This window comes from Eschrichtius robustus, chromosome 13, assembly GCF_028021215.1.
Source record: "Eschrichtius robustus isolate mEscRob2 chromosome 13, mEscRob2.pri, whole genome shotgun sequence".
Classification (NCBI taxonomy): domain Eukaryota; kingdom Metazoa; phylum Chordata; class Mammalia; order Artiodactyla; family Eschrichtiidae; genus Eschrichtius; species Eschrichtius robustus.
The window spans coordinates 98,829,883-98,846,906 of record NC_090836.1 but is presented as its reverse complement, the minus strand read 5'-3'; the positions used below and the strand labels follow the sequence as shown (position 1 = coordinate 98,846,906).

Here is a 17,024-nt window from a genome sequence, read left to right as displayed (position 1 = left end):
CGCCACCAGGGAAGCCCTCCCTTGTCTTATAAATGGTTGGTGCCTACTGAAGCTGCAGAAATGCTGTGGATGTAGGCAGTACTGCACTGGCTGTATGATGAAGGAAATGAGCACCCTTATGGAATGCCCCTTACTAAGTTTATAACAGACACTGTGATAAAGGATGCTCACCAGCAGGGGCTTCATATGTGACTTTGCTGTTGGATCTCAGGAGGATGTAAACAGGTAGTTTCAGATTTTTTATCTCAACTTCCTCATATGGATAATAAAAAGATAATAATGAGTTTAGGACTTTACAAGAGAAATAAAATCAGTAAGAAAGAGGACACCAAGGGGATGAAGTTGAACCCTTGTCTTTTTTTTGTTGAGTTGTTAAGAGTTCTTTACATATTCTGGATACTAGATCTATATCGGATATAAGATTTGCAAATATTTTCTCCCATTCCAAAGTTGTCTTTTCACTCTCTTGATAATATTCTTTGATGCACAAAAGGTTTTAATTTTTTTTTAAGTTTTTAATTTTGATGAAGCCCAATTTATCTATTTTGCTGTTGTTGCTAGTGCTTTTGGTGTCATATCTAGGACTCCACTACTAAATCCAAGGTCATGAAGATTCACCTCTATGTTTCTGCTAAGAAACACATACAAAAACTAACTCACAATGGATGAAAGAACTAACCTTATGAGCTAAAACTAAAGAAAACTCTTAGAAGAAAATATAGGGCTGAATCTTTATAGCTTTGAATTTGGCAATGGATTTTTAGATATGACAACAAAATAAGCAAAAAAAGAAAACTAGATAAATTGGACTTGATCAAAATTAAAAACTGTTGTGTGTCAAAGGGCATTATCAAGAGAGTGAAAAGACAACCTACAGACTGGGAGAAGATATTTGCAAGCCATATATCTGATGCTTTACATAGTATTCAGAATACTACGTAAAGAACTCTTACAACTCAAAAACAAAAAGACAAACAGCCCAATTACAAAAAGGGCAAAAGAACTGAACAGACATCTCTCCAAAGAAGATATACTAAGATCCAATAAGCACACAAAAAGATGTCCAATACCATGAGTGACTAGGAAAATGCAAATCAAAACCAAAATGAGATAACATTTCACATCCATTAGGATGGCTATTATCAAAACAAACAAACAAACAAAACCCCCAAAAACCTAAAAACAAGTGTTGGTGAGGATGTAGAGAAATTGGAACCCTCGTATATTGCTGGCAGAAATGTAAAATGGTGAAGCCACATGGTTCCTCAAAAAGTTAAACATAGAATTACCATATGATCCAGCAATCCCACTCTGATGCATATATCCAAGAGAATTTAATGCAAGGACTCAAACAGATACTTGTACATCAATGCTCATAGCAGCACTATTCACAATGGGCAAAAGGTAGAAACAACCCAAGTATTCATAAACAGATAAATGGATAAATAAAATACAGATACAGGCTATACATACAATGGAATATTATTCAGTCACAAAAAGAAATGAAGTTCTGATATATATATGACACAGATAAATCTTGAAGACGTTCTGCTAAGTTAAACAAGTCAGACAGAAAAGGGGAAATATTGCATAATTCTACTTATATAAGAAGAATATTTGCCTATTCTTACTTAGAATAGGCAAATTCATAGTAGATTAGAGGTTATCGGGGCTGGGGCGAGGGGAAAGGGGAAATTGGGAGTTATTGTTTAAAGGTTACAGAGTTTCTGTTTGGGATGATTAAAGAGTTCTGGAAATAGATAATGGTAATGGTTGCAAAACAATGTGAATATACTTAATACCACTGAATTGTACACTTAAAATGGTAATATGTATTTTACAATAAAAAGTAGCAAATGGAAAGAAAATAAGGGAGCAAAACTCATTTTTATATGGCTAATTAAAAATGCTATGAAAAGGAAGAAAATGACAGAGTGCCAAACAATGATAATTTTACAGTAAGGTGGAGAACCTGCAACCGCTTGTCCTCAAACTCCTCAGGATATAAAAATCTCAAGGAAGATACACTCAATTAATCTGATTTAGAGGAATTTTAGAAAGAGAAAGATTCCAATGAGTCACTATCATCAGATACCAAAATACTGGCTTTCAATATTAAGGCGGTAATGGAAGAAGAAGATTGATATGAAGGCCAAGGTCTCTTGACCCAATTCCTGGCAGGGGACCCAAGACCTTTTACAAATGTGTAAGTCAATGACTGGAGGTCGAGAAGAAATTCTTTTAGGTCTACTGGATACAGGAGCACAGTGTGCAGTACTGCTTAGGGCTGAAAATAAGCCCCTTAGGGATGACAGAATTAATTCAGGGGGTAAGGGGATGCTACTGTGAAAGGAATAAAAATGAAGGTCTGGGGACTTCCCTGGCGGTCCAGTGGTTAAGACTTCGCCTTCCAATGCAGGGGGTGTGGGTTCAACCCCTGGTCGGGGAACTAAGATCCCACATGCCTCGTGGCCAAAAAACCAAAACATAAAACAGAAGTGATACTGTAACAAATTCAATAAAGACTTAAAAAAAAAATTAAGGTCTGGTTAAAAGTTGGAATATATGATAAAACAGCATATACTGTGTATCTCCCTTACCTGAATGTATAACTGATATGGCTATAATGTTTGAATGGAAAATCCTCCCCCTACTGGGTAATATGAAGAAAAGAAAAACATGGGTCTTCCCTTCATCCAGTACTCACTGGACATGTAACGCGGGAGCCTTTAGAATTAACCTAAGCCAACTCAACTAGAAAACTGGAAACATTATTGGATACCTGGAAGGCAGTACTGCCCTGAATAAAGAAATGTCATATGCAGGTACATTAGTGTCCATAAATTCACTGTACTAGCCCAGTGGCCAATTAAGGAAGGCTAATGAACCAGGTCACTAACAGTAGGCACAGACTCAGCTGTCCCCAATACACTCCACACTATTCAACTGATACAACAAGCTAAAGGAGACTGGTATCCTGTATTGATCTGGTTAATACATTTTCCTCATTATCAATCACCAGTGAGAACCTACAACAACCTGCATTCATGTAGAATGGTTTCCAATATACATTTACAGTATTATTTCATGCCAGAAAGCATTCCAACAAGAAGGGCAATGCCCAAAGGAGTTCCATCATGAAATGGAAATGCACTACATGGAGTATGTTACCAGGGATCCACGGGACAGACTCATCATCTTTATGAGGCTTTTTTCCTCAGATCCGTCCTTTTGACCAACTGCCCAAGGATGCCAGGCAATTGGTCTGGTTCACAGATGGTAGTTCAGAACTAAAGGCAATTCTGTATGGAAAGCAGATATTGAGTCCAGCAGAAGGTAAAATCCTTATCAAAGAACAAGTTGGTCCACTGAGCTGAATTACATGCTGTATTCCTAGCCATGATAGAAGAACTGGACACAAATAAAAGCCTCACTATTTGGGTAAATACTGACTCCAATGCACTTGCAATTGGTCTAACAATCGGCCATAAATAACTGAATAAGATTCCCACATGTGGGCCACCACTCTATATAAATCTCTACAGAAACTCTGAGGGTAAAACAAAGTAGGCCATGTTGATGCTCACCAAAGAAACCCTATGCCAGGGTTTGAAGGTGATTGGAATCAACTAGTTGATGGCCTAATTTGATCTCCTGAAATGTCAACAAAGGTGCATGAAATGAGTGGACATGGAGGAACTCAGGCCAGGCAGATGCACTGGACAATGACATAGACCACTGGCCCCTACCGAAGCTCAAATTGTTAATAAGAATTCTCCTTCTTGGAACAGTACAGTTCTATTTTTCTGTATTTATCCAATCTGTCCCCTTGTAATTGGGAATGGACTAGCTCAGTGGCTGGACCAGAAAATTCTACGTTAGGGGGTAAAGGTATGGGTTAAAATTAATGATAAATGGAAAGGCAAGGTTGTTGCTGAGGGAAAGGGAGCCAATAAATGAGTGCCACAAAAGGGAAAATCTAACAATTTTGGTGCCTCAAGAGATGCTTAAAGCAAGAGAATAATATTTCCCTTAGCCTTGACTCAGAAGCCCTTGGGTGAAGGGCTCTGATGAAATCTCTTCCTCTTTTGAAGAGCCAAAAAGAGAGCTAGACAACAGCCAACCTAACAAACACACTTCCCAGAGTGATATATGTCCTCAAAATGGATGAAGAGATGGGAGCTCTGTGTTTGACTATGTGAAACAATACAAATGTAGCTAGTTTTTTTGATTCTCATTTCATAGGATGGATCTATTATAGAGGACCTGTGTTGGGAAGAAACCTGTGGGCATATTTAACAGGCTGAACCTGAAAAACACTGATTAATAATAATCTAAATGGACATTATGTAGCCATTAATTGTGATGATGGTTTAAAAAAGGTACCACAATGTGACAGTAGAATGGCATCTACTACATGTTCCATCTGTCATAATAACATTACGTGTAAAAATAGCTATTTGCCCTTCTCTTGTGGGTGAATAGGCATGAAGAGGAGGAGGGACATTTGGGACACTTGGATCACTGACAAAGAAAAAGTTAAAACTTAGTGGGCCTACATTCCTGAGAATTTTGGAATTTGTTGTGGTTGGTTATGGGAAGCGCTACAGAAAACTCAAACCAAAGTCTGTTTAGGAGTAGACCAAAGTCTACTCATATGATCTAGGCCTGGAGGAATTACCATTTTGGGGGTACCAAATTTATTTCCTAATTGTACTAAAGCAGTTAGTACTCAATGGCAACATGTCTGGTGTTGGCCCACTCGAAATGAGAGCCTTAGAGAATTAGGAGCTGGGCTATGAGTAACTGGCCAGGCAGATTTGCTTTTAATGAGGAAAGACCTACGAATGAAAAAGACCTACTAACATGAATAGGGTGCCTTGAAGGCATCCTATTCCAGGAGTAAAGACAAAAGTGGCAAGATACTTGAAGTAATAACACAGCGCTCACAAAATGAATCTTTTAATTACAGCATACTCTAAGACAACATGCCCAAATCAACCCAGCAACGAGAAGGGAACAAGCTGACGTGTTAATATAAGCTAGGTTAATAGATACCTTAATTCAAATGGACTCCAAGGCATCCCAAGCCCTATGGCCAGGAATTCCCATAGCAGAAATCCAGGGTATGCATTTGTGGGAGACTTATGGGCCCTGTAGTCTATGGAAAATATTAACTAGAGGATGCAACCTGTCGAGGTGCTCTTTACCAGCTTCAGCACCCCAAATGAGGGCTAACCATTCTTTCCCGATAGTGTAGTTTGTGAGTACTGGACAAACTTTAAATATTATAGTGCTTCCTGTGGTAGATAAATGGGTTCTGTTGCAGGACTCTTCTCACTGGGCACCAGTATCTGTCAAACCATGTATCCTGAGAGAAGAAATCTGGCTGTGTACTCGAGATGTTCTGAATCCTGAAAAAACAGATATGGTCTCTGATTTATACTCCTATGAGGAATAATACATGGTATATGGGAAAAGGTAGATTGGGTTGGGAGGGACAAATTGATTACACCATTATTTTGTCCGATTTATACTGTAACTACAATGGTATTGTTATAAGGTATAATACAGAGTCATAAGTAAAATTAACACTGTAGATACTAATAGTGATCTAATATAATGGGAGACTGAGTTAAAGCCTTCTCAGGATCTTATTCCCTATGCAGCAGAACTGGTCTGATGAATACCTACAGCTGATTAATGAAAGATTATGATTCTTAATAATTCAGACAATATATGCCAAAAAGAACAGATAGCTATAGATCTGAGAAGCAAAAGAATTGTACGGTTAGTACAAAAACATGAGAAAGTACAAGTGGAAGGTTCAGCTGTCTGTTTAAATCTCTACCAACCCCATATTTTGTAGATATTATAAATGGATTCAGCCTGTGCACTTTGATTGTCTATCTCATTGTATGACATTGTAAGGCAAGTAACTGTTATCAAACTAAGGATTTTATTTTATTAGAAAAAGCCTTGACAATGGGTTGGGGGGTGTGAACTGTTAATTCCTAGAATTAGCTTGAGCTGTTTTGCTAAATTTCTGCATGACACTACTTTGGTCAAGGCATGGCATGAAACATACTGATTAAAAGTGTTGTGAGGGCAATAAGCAAATGAAAAGATGCTCAATATCACTAACCATTAGGGAAATGAAAATCAAAACCACAATCAACTCAGCCATAAAAAAGAAATAATTCTGCCATTTGCAGCAACATGGATGGACTTGGAAGGCATTAATTATGCTAACTGAAGTAAGTCAGACAAAGACAAATACTGTATGATATCACTTATATGTGGAATCTAATAAATACAACAAATTAGTGAATATAGCAAAAAAGAAGCAGATTCATAGATACAGAGAACAAACTAGTGGTTACTAGTGGGGAGAGGGAGGGAAGGGGGCAATATAGGGATTGGGGAGTAGGGGGTACAAACTACTGGGTGTAAGACAGGCTACAAGGATGTATTGTACAACATGGGGAATATAGCCAATATTTTGTAATAACTGTAAATGGAGTATAACCTTTAAAAATTGTATTAAAAAAACACAGATACCCCTTCATACCCATTAGGATTGCTATTATTAAAAAAAAAACAACCCAGAATGTCATATATGGAGAAATTAGAACCCTTATGAATTGCTGAACACAGTATGGTGGTTCCTCAAAAAATTAAACACAGAATTAACATTTGATCCAGCAATTCCACTTCTGGGTATATATTCAAAATAAATGAAAGTCAGGTCTTAACCAGATATTTTTACTGCAACGTTCACAGCAGAATTATTCACAACAGCTTAAAGATGCAAACAACCCAAATGACCATCAGTGGATGAATGGATAACAAAACATTGTATATACATACAATGGAATATTATTTAGTCTTAAAAAGGAAGGAAATTCTAATATATGCTACAACACGGATGAATCCTGAAGACATTATGATAAGTGAAATAAGTTAGAAACAAAAGGACAAATATTATATGACTACACTTACATGAGTTGCCTAGAGTAGTCAAATTCATAGAGACAGAAAGTAGAACAGTGGTTACTAGGGGCTACAAGAAGGGGGAATGAGGAGTTACTCCCTACTGGGCACAGAGTTTCAGCATGAAATCACGAAAAAGTTCTTGAGATGTACAGTCGTGGTGATTGTACAACAATGTGAAAGTATTTAATGACACCAAACTGTACACTTAAAATGGCTAAAATGGTAAATTTTATTTTATTTTGTATATATATATATTTATTTATTTCACCACAATAAAAACAAAGTATTGCAAGAAATTTCAGGGCAGTACAGTTTGTATTAGCCTGTCAGTATTGATAACAGTGAGATTAAAGGTTTATACTTGGTCTCTGTGAGAGCTCTGTTACCTAGCAGGAATATGCCAATGAGACCAAAACCCAAAAATCCCTAGCTGAGATTCTATCTGGGGCTCCCTGGTTCCCAGGTGTTCTATACATGCATCTGTGGTTCCTGAGCCACAGAGAAAATGCACCTTGCCCGGTCCTTACTGAGGGAGGACAATAGGAGTCTGCACCCAGCTTCTCTGGACCTGGCTGTGAGACAGCCATTGGGTGTGACAGGTATTCTTACATTAATGCTGTTGCTATACTGTACCCTTCTCCTGTAATAAACTGCAGATTTGTAAGCACTGTCATTTTAGGTCCTACGAATCTTCTTTAACAAACTCTTAACTGCTGCTATTATTGTAGATATGGTAAGGAAAGGAAATAAAATGAATTAATTTATGTTGTTGCAAGGAGAAACAACTAAGATCATGGGTAAAAGATACAAGAGGGATATTTGATTTGCCTTGCAAGGTACTGAGCAAGTCTCTAGACACATTCAGTAAACATCGAAGCAGAAGCTAAATGTCCATGTGCCATGAGAGTACTGCATTGGGTACACAACCTCAAGGTGCCCACTGAACCCTAAGAGCTGAGATTTTTTAATTTGGAAAGAACTTTTTCAGTAGGAGCCATACCTGTGATGTCAGCTTCCCAGCAATCTGCATTCGTTCAATTTCTGCAGGAGATTTGATCAGCCTGAGACGCTGTACCAGCTGTCGCACAGCCCGAACCTTGTTCTTGCTCCTGGCTTTGACCTCTGCCAACTGCTGCATGTAGTCACAGTGGAGCTGAATGTGAGCAGGCCTCATCCAGTCATACCACAGTGTATGTGTCTCAGCTTAAAACAGATTTAAATAAAACAGCAACAAGAAATACCACCTGTCATAATGACTTGAACAAGAGTCAAAACTATAAAATATGTAGTACAGAACTCTAAACGGTTGAACACAAACTCTCAGGACCGAAGTAAATGAAGGATTGGATCGTAAATCATTGGAAAGGCCATTCCCTGAAAATAGCAAGATATTCTGAGACTGAACACACAGCTTTTTCTGCCCTCAAACTTCAGTGTTTTTAATAAAGATGACAGATGAGACTAAAGCTTTACTCAAGCTTTGATTTTATTATTTATTAACTGTTAAAGAACAATTACGACAATTGTTCTCCACACAACTGAGCTAGAGGCATCATTAAATAACTAAACACAAAAGGACAGAAAAAAGTACTCAGCTCATGACCTTATGGTTAAAAGTGTTCCATCCCTTACAAACAATCTCAGTATTGGTGAAAGGAGCTCTCATAGTTGATAATACATGCTAATCCACACTTACCCAGGAAATCCTTCCTTTTCCATCTGCCATGTATTCTCATTACAGACAACCACAGTTCACCATTTCACTTTAGAGACCCAAGGAAATGGTCAATTTTTGCCTGAGATATAAGATGAGGCTCATTATGAAAATCTTTTCCACTTACATCAGGTCTCTATTTGTTCCTTTCTTTTTTTTCTGACAGAAACCTATGAGTAGGGGATTCCCTGGTGGCGCAGTGGTTAAGAATCTGCCTGCCAATGCAGGGGACACAGGTTCGAGCCCTGGTCCGGGAATATCCCACATGCCACGAAGCAACTAAGTCCGTGCGCCACAACTACTGAGCCTGCGCTCTAGAGCCCATGAGCCACAACTACTGAGCCCATGTGCCACAACTACTGGAGCCCGCGTGCCTAGAGCCCGTGCTCCGCAACAAGAGAAGCCACCACGATGAGAAGCCCGCGCACCGCAACGAAGAGTAGCCCCCGCTCGACGCAACTAGAGAAAGCCCGTGCGCAGCAACAAAGATCCAACACAGCCAAAAATAAATAAATAAAATAATAATAATAAAAAAGAAACCTATGAGTAGTATTCATGACAATCTAAGGCTGAAGGTTTGTTTATATGTTTTATACAATGGACTTTGGGACTGAAGAGGGAAAAAAATCCTAAAAATTTTGATTGGATATGTATTAGTGGTACAATCTCCTAAATATTTTCACTTTAAAATAAAAGTGATTTTAAATGTAGATTACATGTAAAACTCTAATCTTATTTTCAACAGAAATTTAATTGTTGTTATTTTTAAAAAGTAAAACAACCATGACCATCTGCTGTCAGCTTATAAAATCACAGACCAACCTTTTCAGGTTTTTAAACTTTCAATCTATGATCACTGGAAACAATTTTGAAATTCTCTTTTAGAGACTGACTTCAGAAATGTTTATAAACCTTACAAGAACATCAGACTAAAATTGTACGATCATACATTTTTTTGTCTAAAATCAAGTGTTTTCCAACTTGATCATCTATCTTATTTATCAAATTTGGCTCTAAGTGACTTCTGGACACTTCAAAAAATAAAATGCTTACTAGAGCTGTAGATTTGTAAGAATCACTAACGATAGTTTATAATGCAGTGTACATTCTGAAAAGTTCCAGAAAAGGAATCCCAAAACATTCTGAGCGATCATAATTTCACCAGAATAAGCGTGGAGAAAGTGACTATTTCAAGGGGCATGAATTCAACCGTGTACACGAACCACCTGAGAATCTTGTTAAAATGCAGATCCTGATTTAGTAGGTATGGAGTGGGGGCTGCAGATTTTACATTTCCAGCATCTACTATGCATTTGTAATTCTATAATGCATCACCAGGTGATTCTGATGCTGGTGATGAATAAATCATTCTTTGAGAATACTGCCCTTTTTTGAAGAGTTGGCAAAAGCAGTAAGATAAGTAGTAATCAAAGGTCAACAGACTGGTCAGTAATCTTGAAAAGCAGCCCATGCTCATCCTCCACTTTAAAATTCTCTGTCTGGGATTTCAAACTAGAACAGTTAAAAGTCTCTGTGAATGAATAATCCAATGAAGATTTAACAAATGAATAAATGAAATCTTTAAAGTCTTGTGGAAAAGATTTATATTCTTTTCATGGTGCCCAGGGAAATGCTGCTCTGACAATTATTTTAGGAAATGAAGAACTTCGTCTAAACGGGCAAGGAAGGTCTTAGTCCCAATCTGGCCTATGATTTGACTTCTGCTCCCATTTGTTACCTTTCAGTTTTGGTACAAGATGTTGAAATTCTTCCAGCGTATAGGCTTCATCCACTCCAGTTAGAGCTATTGCTCCATCAGTACCAGATCGGGGGCCATCCCAAAGTTCTCGACTGGGATCTCTCTGAGGCACAAAAAGTATGGCCTTGTGTGCTGGTAACTGCTTGCCGGGGAGGCTTTGAAGGACCAGAATGCTATCAGGCTCTTGGAATCCACACAGGTACAGGAAATTGTTGTCTTGGTGGAAAGTATAGGGGATATCATTGCTCATATAGTATGTAGGGTTGGACAGCAGTACCACTGTGTGGTCTGTACCACTCTGCCCTTGTGCTTCCTTGTGGATCAGAGATATTAGTTTGTGTCTGCGAAGTGCATATTCCACCTGGGATAGTCCTGGCGTCACCTCCCCTAGAAATGACAAATAACAGTGATGCTTTGCATTTCTATAGTGCCAAAGTACTTAAGATAGCTTAATATTAGATGGAGACACCCAAGTTCATTTCTTCAATTTATGCCCAATCTCCTCATAGCACATGGCAAATTAAGGAGATAACCCAGGTTTCAAATTTCTATTCCATTGCAAAAATTTGGAAGAAATGATAATTACATGTGGTCCTGCCTGAAAACTGGGATCATGACCCCTTAAGATCTCTTTCAGCTCTTTGGTTCATTCTTTTACTCATTCAATCAAATATTTACTAAACATTATTATATGGAAGGCATTGTTAGGCAAATAATCCAAGTTGCCCTGAAGTTTCAATATACAAGGTGAGGAGAAGGATCACATTTTCTGTGTAAGACTTCCCCAGAGGAATGTAAGCTCCTCGAAGACATAGATTTTTGTCTGTTTGCTCAACGTTATATTCCCAGGGCCTAGAGTAACAACTGGAATATAGTAGGCATTTGATAATTGTCAAATGAGCTATAGTATTTTTAGAGTTTAAGGCCAAAAAGCTTTCCCCAATTTCAAGAGCTAGAATAAATTTCTCCTTCTGAATTTCCAAGGCATAATAATATCTTTCTAACAGGGCTTTTCACTTTCTACCTTGTATTAACAGTGAGCTGGGTATACATAACCTCTTTGATGGTCAGAACCATCTTTGTATCCTTCAAAACTCTAGTAATATTATCCACCTCTTGGGGCTGTCATGAGAACCAAACTTGATAAAGCATGTGGTTCTTAAGGATTTGAAGACATCCTAGAAAATCTTTTGAAAGCTATGGATGTATTCTGTTTACTAAACGGCATGTAGGCACATACAAACATTTTTTTAAAAATTTATTTAATTTATTTTATTTTTGGCTGCGTTGGCTCTTCGCTGCTGCACGTGGGCTTTTCTCTAGTTGTGGCGAGCAGCAGGGCTACTCTTCGTTGCGGTGCGCGGGCTTCTCATTGTGGTGGCTTCTCTTGTTGCGGAGCATGGGCTCTAGGCGCGCGGGTTTCAGTAGTTGCGATATGCAGGCTTAGTTGCTCCGCAGCAAGTAGGATCTTCCCGGACCAGGGCTCGAACCCGTGGCCCCTGCATTGGCAGGCGGATTCTTAACCACTGCGCCACCAGGGAAGCCCAAATACAAACTTTTGACATACAATTTCAAGAGTCTCAGATTCCTGTAAGCGCACGCAAAAAACCCATATTAAGAGCCCCTGTGGGACCTCCCTGGTGGTCCAGTGGTTAAGAATCTGCCTTCCAATGCAGGGGATGTGGGTTCGATCCCTGGTTGGGGAACTAAGATCCCACATGCTGTGGGGCAACTAAGCCCACAAGCTGCAACTACTGAGCCCGTGCACCACAACTACAGAGCCCATGTGCTCTGGAGCCCGCACGCCACACTAGAGAGAAGCCCTCGCACCACAACTAGAGAGAAGCCTGCATGCCGCAAAGAAGATCCCGTGTGCCGCAACTAAGACACGATGCAGCCAAAAATAAATAAATAAACAAATATATATATATATATATAAAAAAAGAAACTTTGTTATGAAGTGTTATGTGTTAGTTTTTTTTTTTTTGCTTTTTCTCCTTTTATTTATTTTTTTAACATCTTTATTGGAGTAAAATTGTTTTACAATGTTGTGTTAGTTGCTGCTGTGTAACAAAGTGAATCAGCTATATGTATACATATATCCCCATATCTCCTCCCTCTTGCATCTCCCTCCCACCCTCCCTACCCCACCCCTCTAGGGGGACACAAAGCACTGAGCTGATCTCCCTGAGCTATGCAGCTGCTTCCCACTGGCTATCTATTTTACATTTGGTAGTGTATATATGTCCATGCCACTCTCTCACTTTGTCCCAGCTTACCCTTCCCCCTCCCCATGTCCTCAAGTCCATTCTCTAGTAGGTCTGTGTCTTTATTCCCGTCTTGCCCCTAGGTTCTTCATGACCATTTTTTTTTTTTTTGGATTCCATATATATGTGTTAGCATATGGTATTTGTTTTTCTCTTTCTGACTTACTTCACTCTGTATGACAGTCTCTAGGTCCATCCACCTCACTGCAAATAACTCAATTTCGTTTCTTTTTACGGCTGAGTAATATTCCATTGTATATATGTGCCACATCTTCTTTATCCATTCATCTATTGATGGACAATTAGGTTGCTTCCATGTCCTGGCTATTGTAATATGTGTTAGTTCTTAATACTAGTACCTAGCAGACTGCCTGGCTGCTAGCCCAGTGATGACTGGGTGAACGCTTCATTTCTGAAATGGAAATTATGCCTGCTTTCACTTTAGGTTCCCAAACAAAAGAACTACTAAAACAATTACTCACAAAAGCTGTATCCCTAAGCCTACACTTAACAATAATAATAGTAAAACAACATCTAATGCTTATTGAACGCTTACTACGTGTCTGTACTATTCTAATTATTTACATGTATCAACTTATTTTATCTTTACAATGACTCTGTGATGTGGGGAACTATTATTATTCCCTGTGGTAGCCAGTCTCCACATGCAAGTATGGGAAGATAGCCATGAAACACTGCTGTGTAAGAAAGTTAAATAAGAAGATGGACAATATGTTCTCATTATGTTTAAAAAAAACAAAGGAGAAAAAAAAGAATTTAGAAAAGAATCAGAATTTTTATAGTGGTAACCTATGGAGAGTGACATAAACTGAAATTTTCTATTTAACATGATTTATTATATTATTTGAATTCTGTTTCAATGAATATATACTCTTATAATTAAAGTCCCAAATAAAGAGAAAAAGAGGTTAAAAAAGGGAAACCATGGACAGTCCACTCCATACTCATAACCTACAATGGTTCTTTATTGTCTGTCAGATCAAATTCATACTCTTAAGCCATTTTAACATTTACATTTAAATGTAACATTTTAATGTTCTCTACCAGGTGACTCCAACTTATCTGGCCAACTTTTTTTGGTAACAGCTTTACTGAGATATTTTCATACCATACAATTCGCCCACTTACAAGTGTACAATTCAATGATTTTTTGGTAAATTCACAGATTTGTGCAACCATTACCCTAAACAATTTTAGAATATTTCATCACTCCAAAAAGAAATCCCATGCCAATCAATAGTCATTCCCTGTTTCCTCCGAATCCAATCCAGCCCTTGACCACCACTAATCTATTTTCTGCCTCTCTGGGTTTGTCTATAGTACAGATTTCATATAAATGAAATCACACAATATGCGGTCTTTGGTGACTTGGCCAACTTTTTTCTTATCATTCCCCAAATTATTCTGAAATTAATTCCTTCTATATCTTACATAAGTCCAACCTGTTACCTTGCTTACAATGTGTCCCCTTTCTAAAATTTCTTCTCCCCCCCAAGCAATTCCACTCAAGACTTGGAGCTCAATATATGTTTGTTTTTAGACCCTTCTGGTTCAAAAGGCTTTCTTGATTAGCCCAGATCATGTTGATTTGTTCCTTTGAATTACATTTTTTTTAAAGTCAACTATTTCATTTTCATATACACATCTTATAGTTGTGTATAAATGTGATCATACCATACTCTTTCAATAGTTACACACTTTTCCCCCATTTCTTCATTGTTTGAGACCTCACTCCCCTTCCCTCCTTCTACCCACATTAGAACCACCCCCATATTTGTAATTTAGTATGTATCCTTTCCTATTTTTATCAATACTCATATAATCACATACATATATACCTGCATTTAGGGTTTTTTGAGTCACTAGTGTTTTACAAAAATGCGATACCACACAGTCTCGTGTTTATGTTGCCTTTCTAACACAACAATACCTCATAGAAGTCCCTCCCACCAACTCATTTAGCATAGCTTCAACTCATTCTGCTTGATGTCTCCATATGATTTCTTGGGGGAATGTATCATAACTTCCTGATCCATTTCCATACTGGTGGGCATTCATATTATTCATATTGCAGCTTTTTGCTGCAATAATGAACATCTTTGTACTTATATACATAGGGTACTTTTAAATGCCCTATGTACTGTTGCTTTTATTTCTGTGGGATAGTCCCAGGAGAGAAATTAGTGGATCAAAGTCCTTCGAGTTTTCTCAGTACTCACGTTCAGTACATGCAACTCAGCTGTTTATGATTACTTTGGAACTGTCTAGTTGTTTTACCTACGCATAGTTTATCTCTCCAGAAAATTCTGTAGTTGTATCCCATTAATAATTTTTTATTTAACTTTTATTTACCTACAATAGAAAAATTTACATTTTTATTAACGAAATTGGTAAGAAACAAAAGAGAAAAATAAGAGAGGGCCTTATAGGCCAGTCAAAGCAACAGAGTTGGTCCTAGAAGAGCTCACATCACATTTCTTTCTCTGAGGACTGAGTTGGCTAAGAGTCCCCTAGGGCTCTAGGGCAGAATACCGAACTTTGTACCAGAGCCCAAGAACAGCTTAACTATTTATCTCCCTGATAATTATTCATGTTAAGTTTGCCACTGTTACTCAATATTGGAAATTTCCTAATTTACCCAAGCAGCAAATACTCTTTTCTAAAAGCAGAGGCTGGTTATAATTGGTGGATTATCCAACTTTTCCTTTTTGTCATTTTACTTGGTCCCTATCCTGTGCTTTGCTTTTGGTCATTTCCCAGCTATGGTCCATGTAATAAAACTAAACTTAAAAAATCAATTCATTGTGTTTTTAAAAAAACTTTGGAAATAAGAAGAAAATTCACAATATTAATGATCTTAATTAATCAATGTGTTATCTCTCATTTTCATTAACAACAGAGTATACATATACGTATATTAGGAAGTAACTTCTGAAAAAAAGATAAAATTATTTAAAAATCAAAGCAGGATTGCAAAACCATCTTTTACGCCCTTCAAAGCATTCCTCGTTGCTGAATCTAATTTCATACAAATGACTATATGAGAAATATTTACTTAAAACACTGACTACATTTTCCCAAGCTTACTAATTATAAACACTATAGAGTGACCATTAACTATATGCTTCCAAACTTCTGAAATTTCAAGGAACTCTTCGCCACAACAGAAAAATTATCCAAGGAAAAACACACCTTATCAACTGAAGGAGGTAAAAAAAGTGTGATAAAGCAAAGAACTTCAACCCTAGAGGTAAACCTGGCAGTTGTTATGGCCTTTGATCATAGAACTAACCATTACAGTCAATCTAGCCTGAATTTCTTCAGATAAAACTGTATCTGAATAGACATTCTCGTAACTTTGTCAAATTGTAAAGTATTAAGAAGCAAAGTCAGTATTTTATCATGTGGAGTCAATTAAGGATAGAAGGGCTACTCTAACAAGTTATTTAATCAATCAAACGCCTAGATGCCACAATCTCGACTCTGTAAATAGCAAAGTCTCACAATTAATCCTGAGACTGTGCAGCCAAGAAGAAAAGCTCTTCCAGGACATCTAGGATTGGGCCTCTCAAAAGAATAAGAAAAATGTTCTTCATATTTTATCAGCCAGGCAGAAAACCCAGAGAGGAAAAGTTTTATGAAGACTGAAAATGGATGGAAAGATGCAAGTCTTTGCTACAATCTAGGTATGTATTTTAATTATTTCCTGAAATTAACTAGGTTAGGATTTTAACGTGGCCTGAAGCAGTGTCCTTGAATTCTGTTTAATATTAGGTAGTTTTTATTGTATATAAGGAAGTAGTGCATAAAATGATCTATTACTATGTAGTTGGAAAATGGGGGTAAAGAAAAAGCTAATAAACATTTCCTTTATAAAGTAAAACACAGACCTCTCTGAAAAAATGAAATGACCAAATAAATAATTTAAAAAATACTCTCAATGGATTTTATTTGCAAATACTGAGCAAAACAAGCCAGACAGAAAGGGTCATACTGTATGATTCCACTTACACGAAACTCAAGAACAGGAAAAACAATCATGTTGATTGAAACTAGAGCAGTGGTTAAGGATGGAGGTGGGGACTGACTAGAAGGGTATGAGGGGACTTTCTGGGGAGACGGAAATGCTCTATATCTTGAATGGGGTATGGGTTATATTGGTGTACCTTTGTCAAAACTCACTGGATTGCATACTTAAGATCTGCGCAATTCACCTAATGTAAATTTTACCACATTAAAAAAAAAAAAGTACAGCTGGCCCTCCATA

The 17,024-nt window shown here is 37.7% G+C and overlaps 1 protein-coding gene across 1 annotated transcript in view; it reads right to left on the bottom strand.

The window, feature by feature from the left end:
• XPNPEP3 (X-prolyl aminopeptidase 3) overlaps positions 1 to 17,024 on the bottom strand; it is a 60,037-nt gene that overhangs the window by 27,611 nt on the left and 15,402 nt on the right. The window contains exons 3-4 of the mRNA XM_068560945.1: positions 10,449 to 10,856; positions 7,997 to 8,199 (exon numbers count right to left, since the gene is read on the bottom strand). Coding sequence (XP_068417046.1) covers positions 7,997 to 8,199; positions 10,449 to 10,856 — 611 coding nt within the window. The remainder of the gene's footprint in view (positions 1 to 7,996; positions 8,200 to 10,448; positions 10,857 to 17,024) is intronic.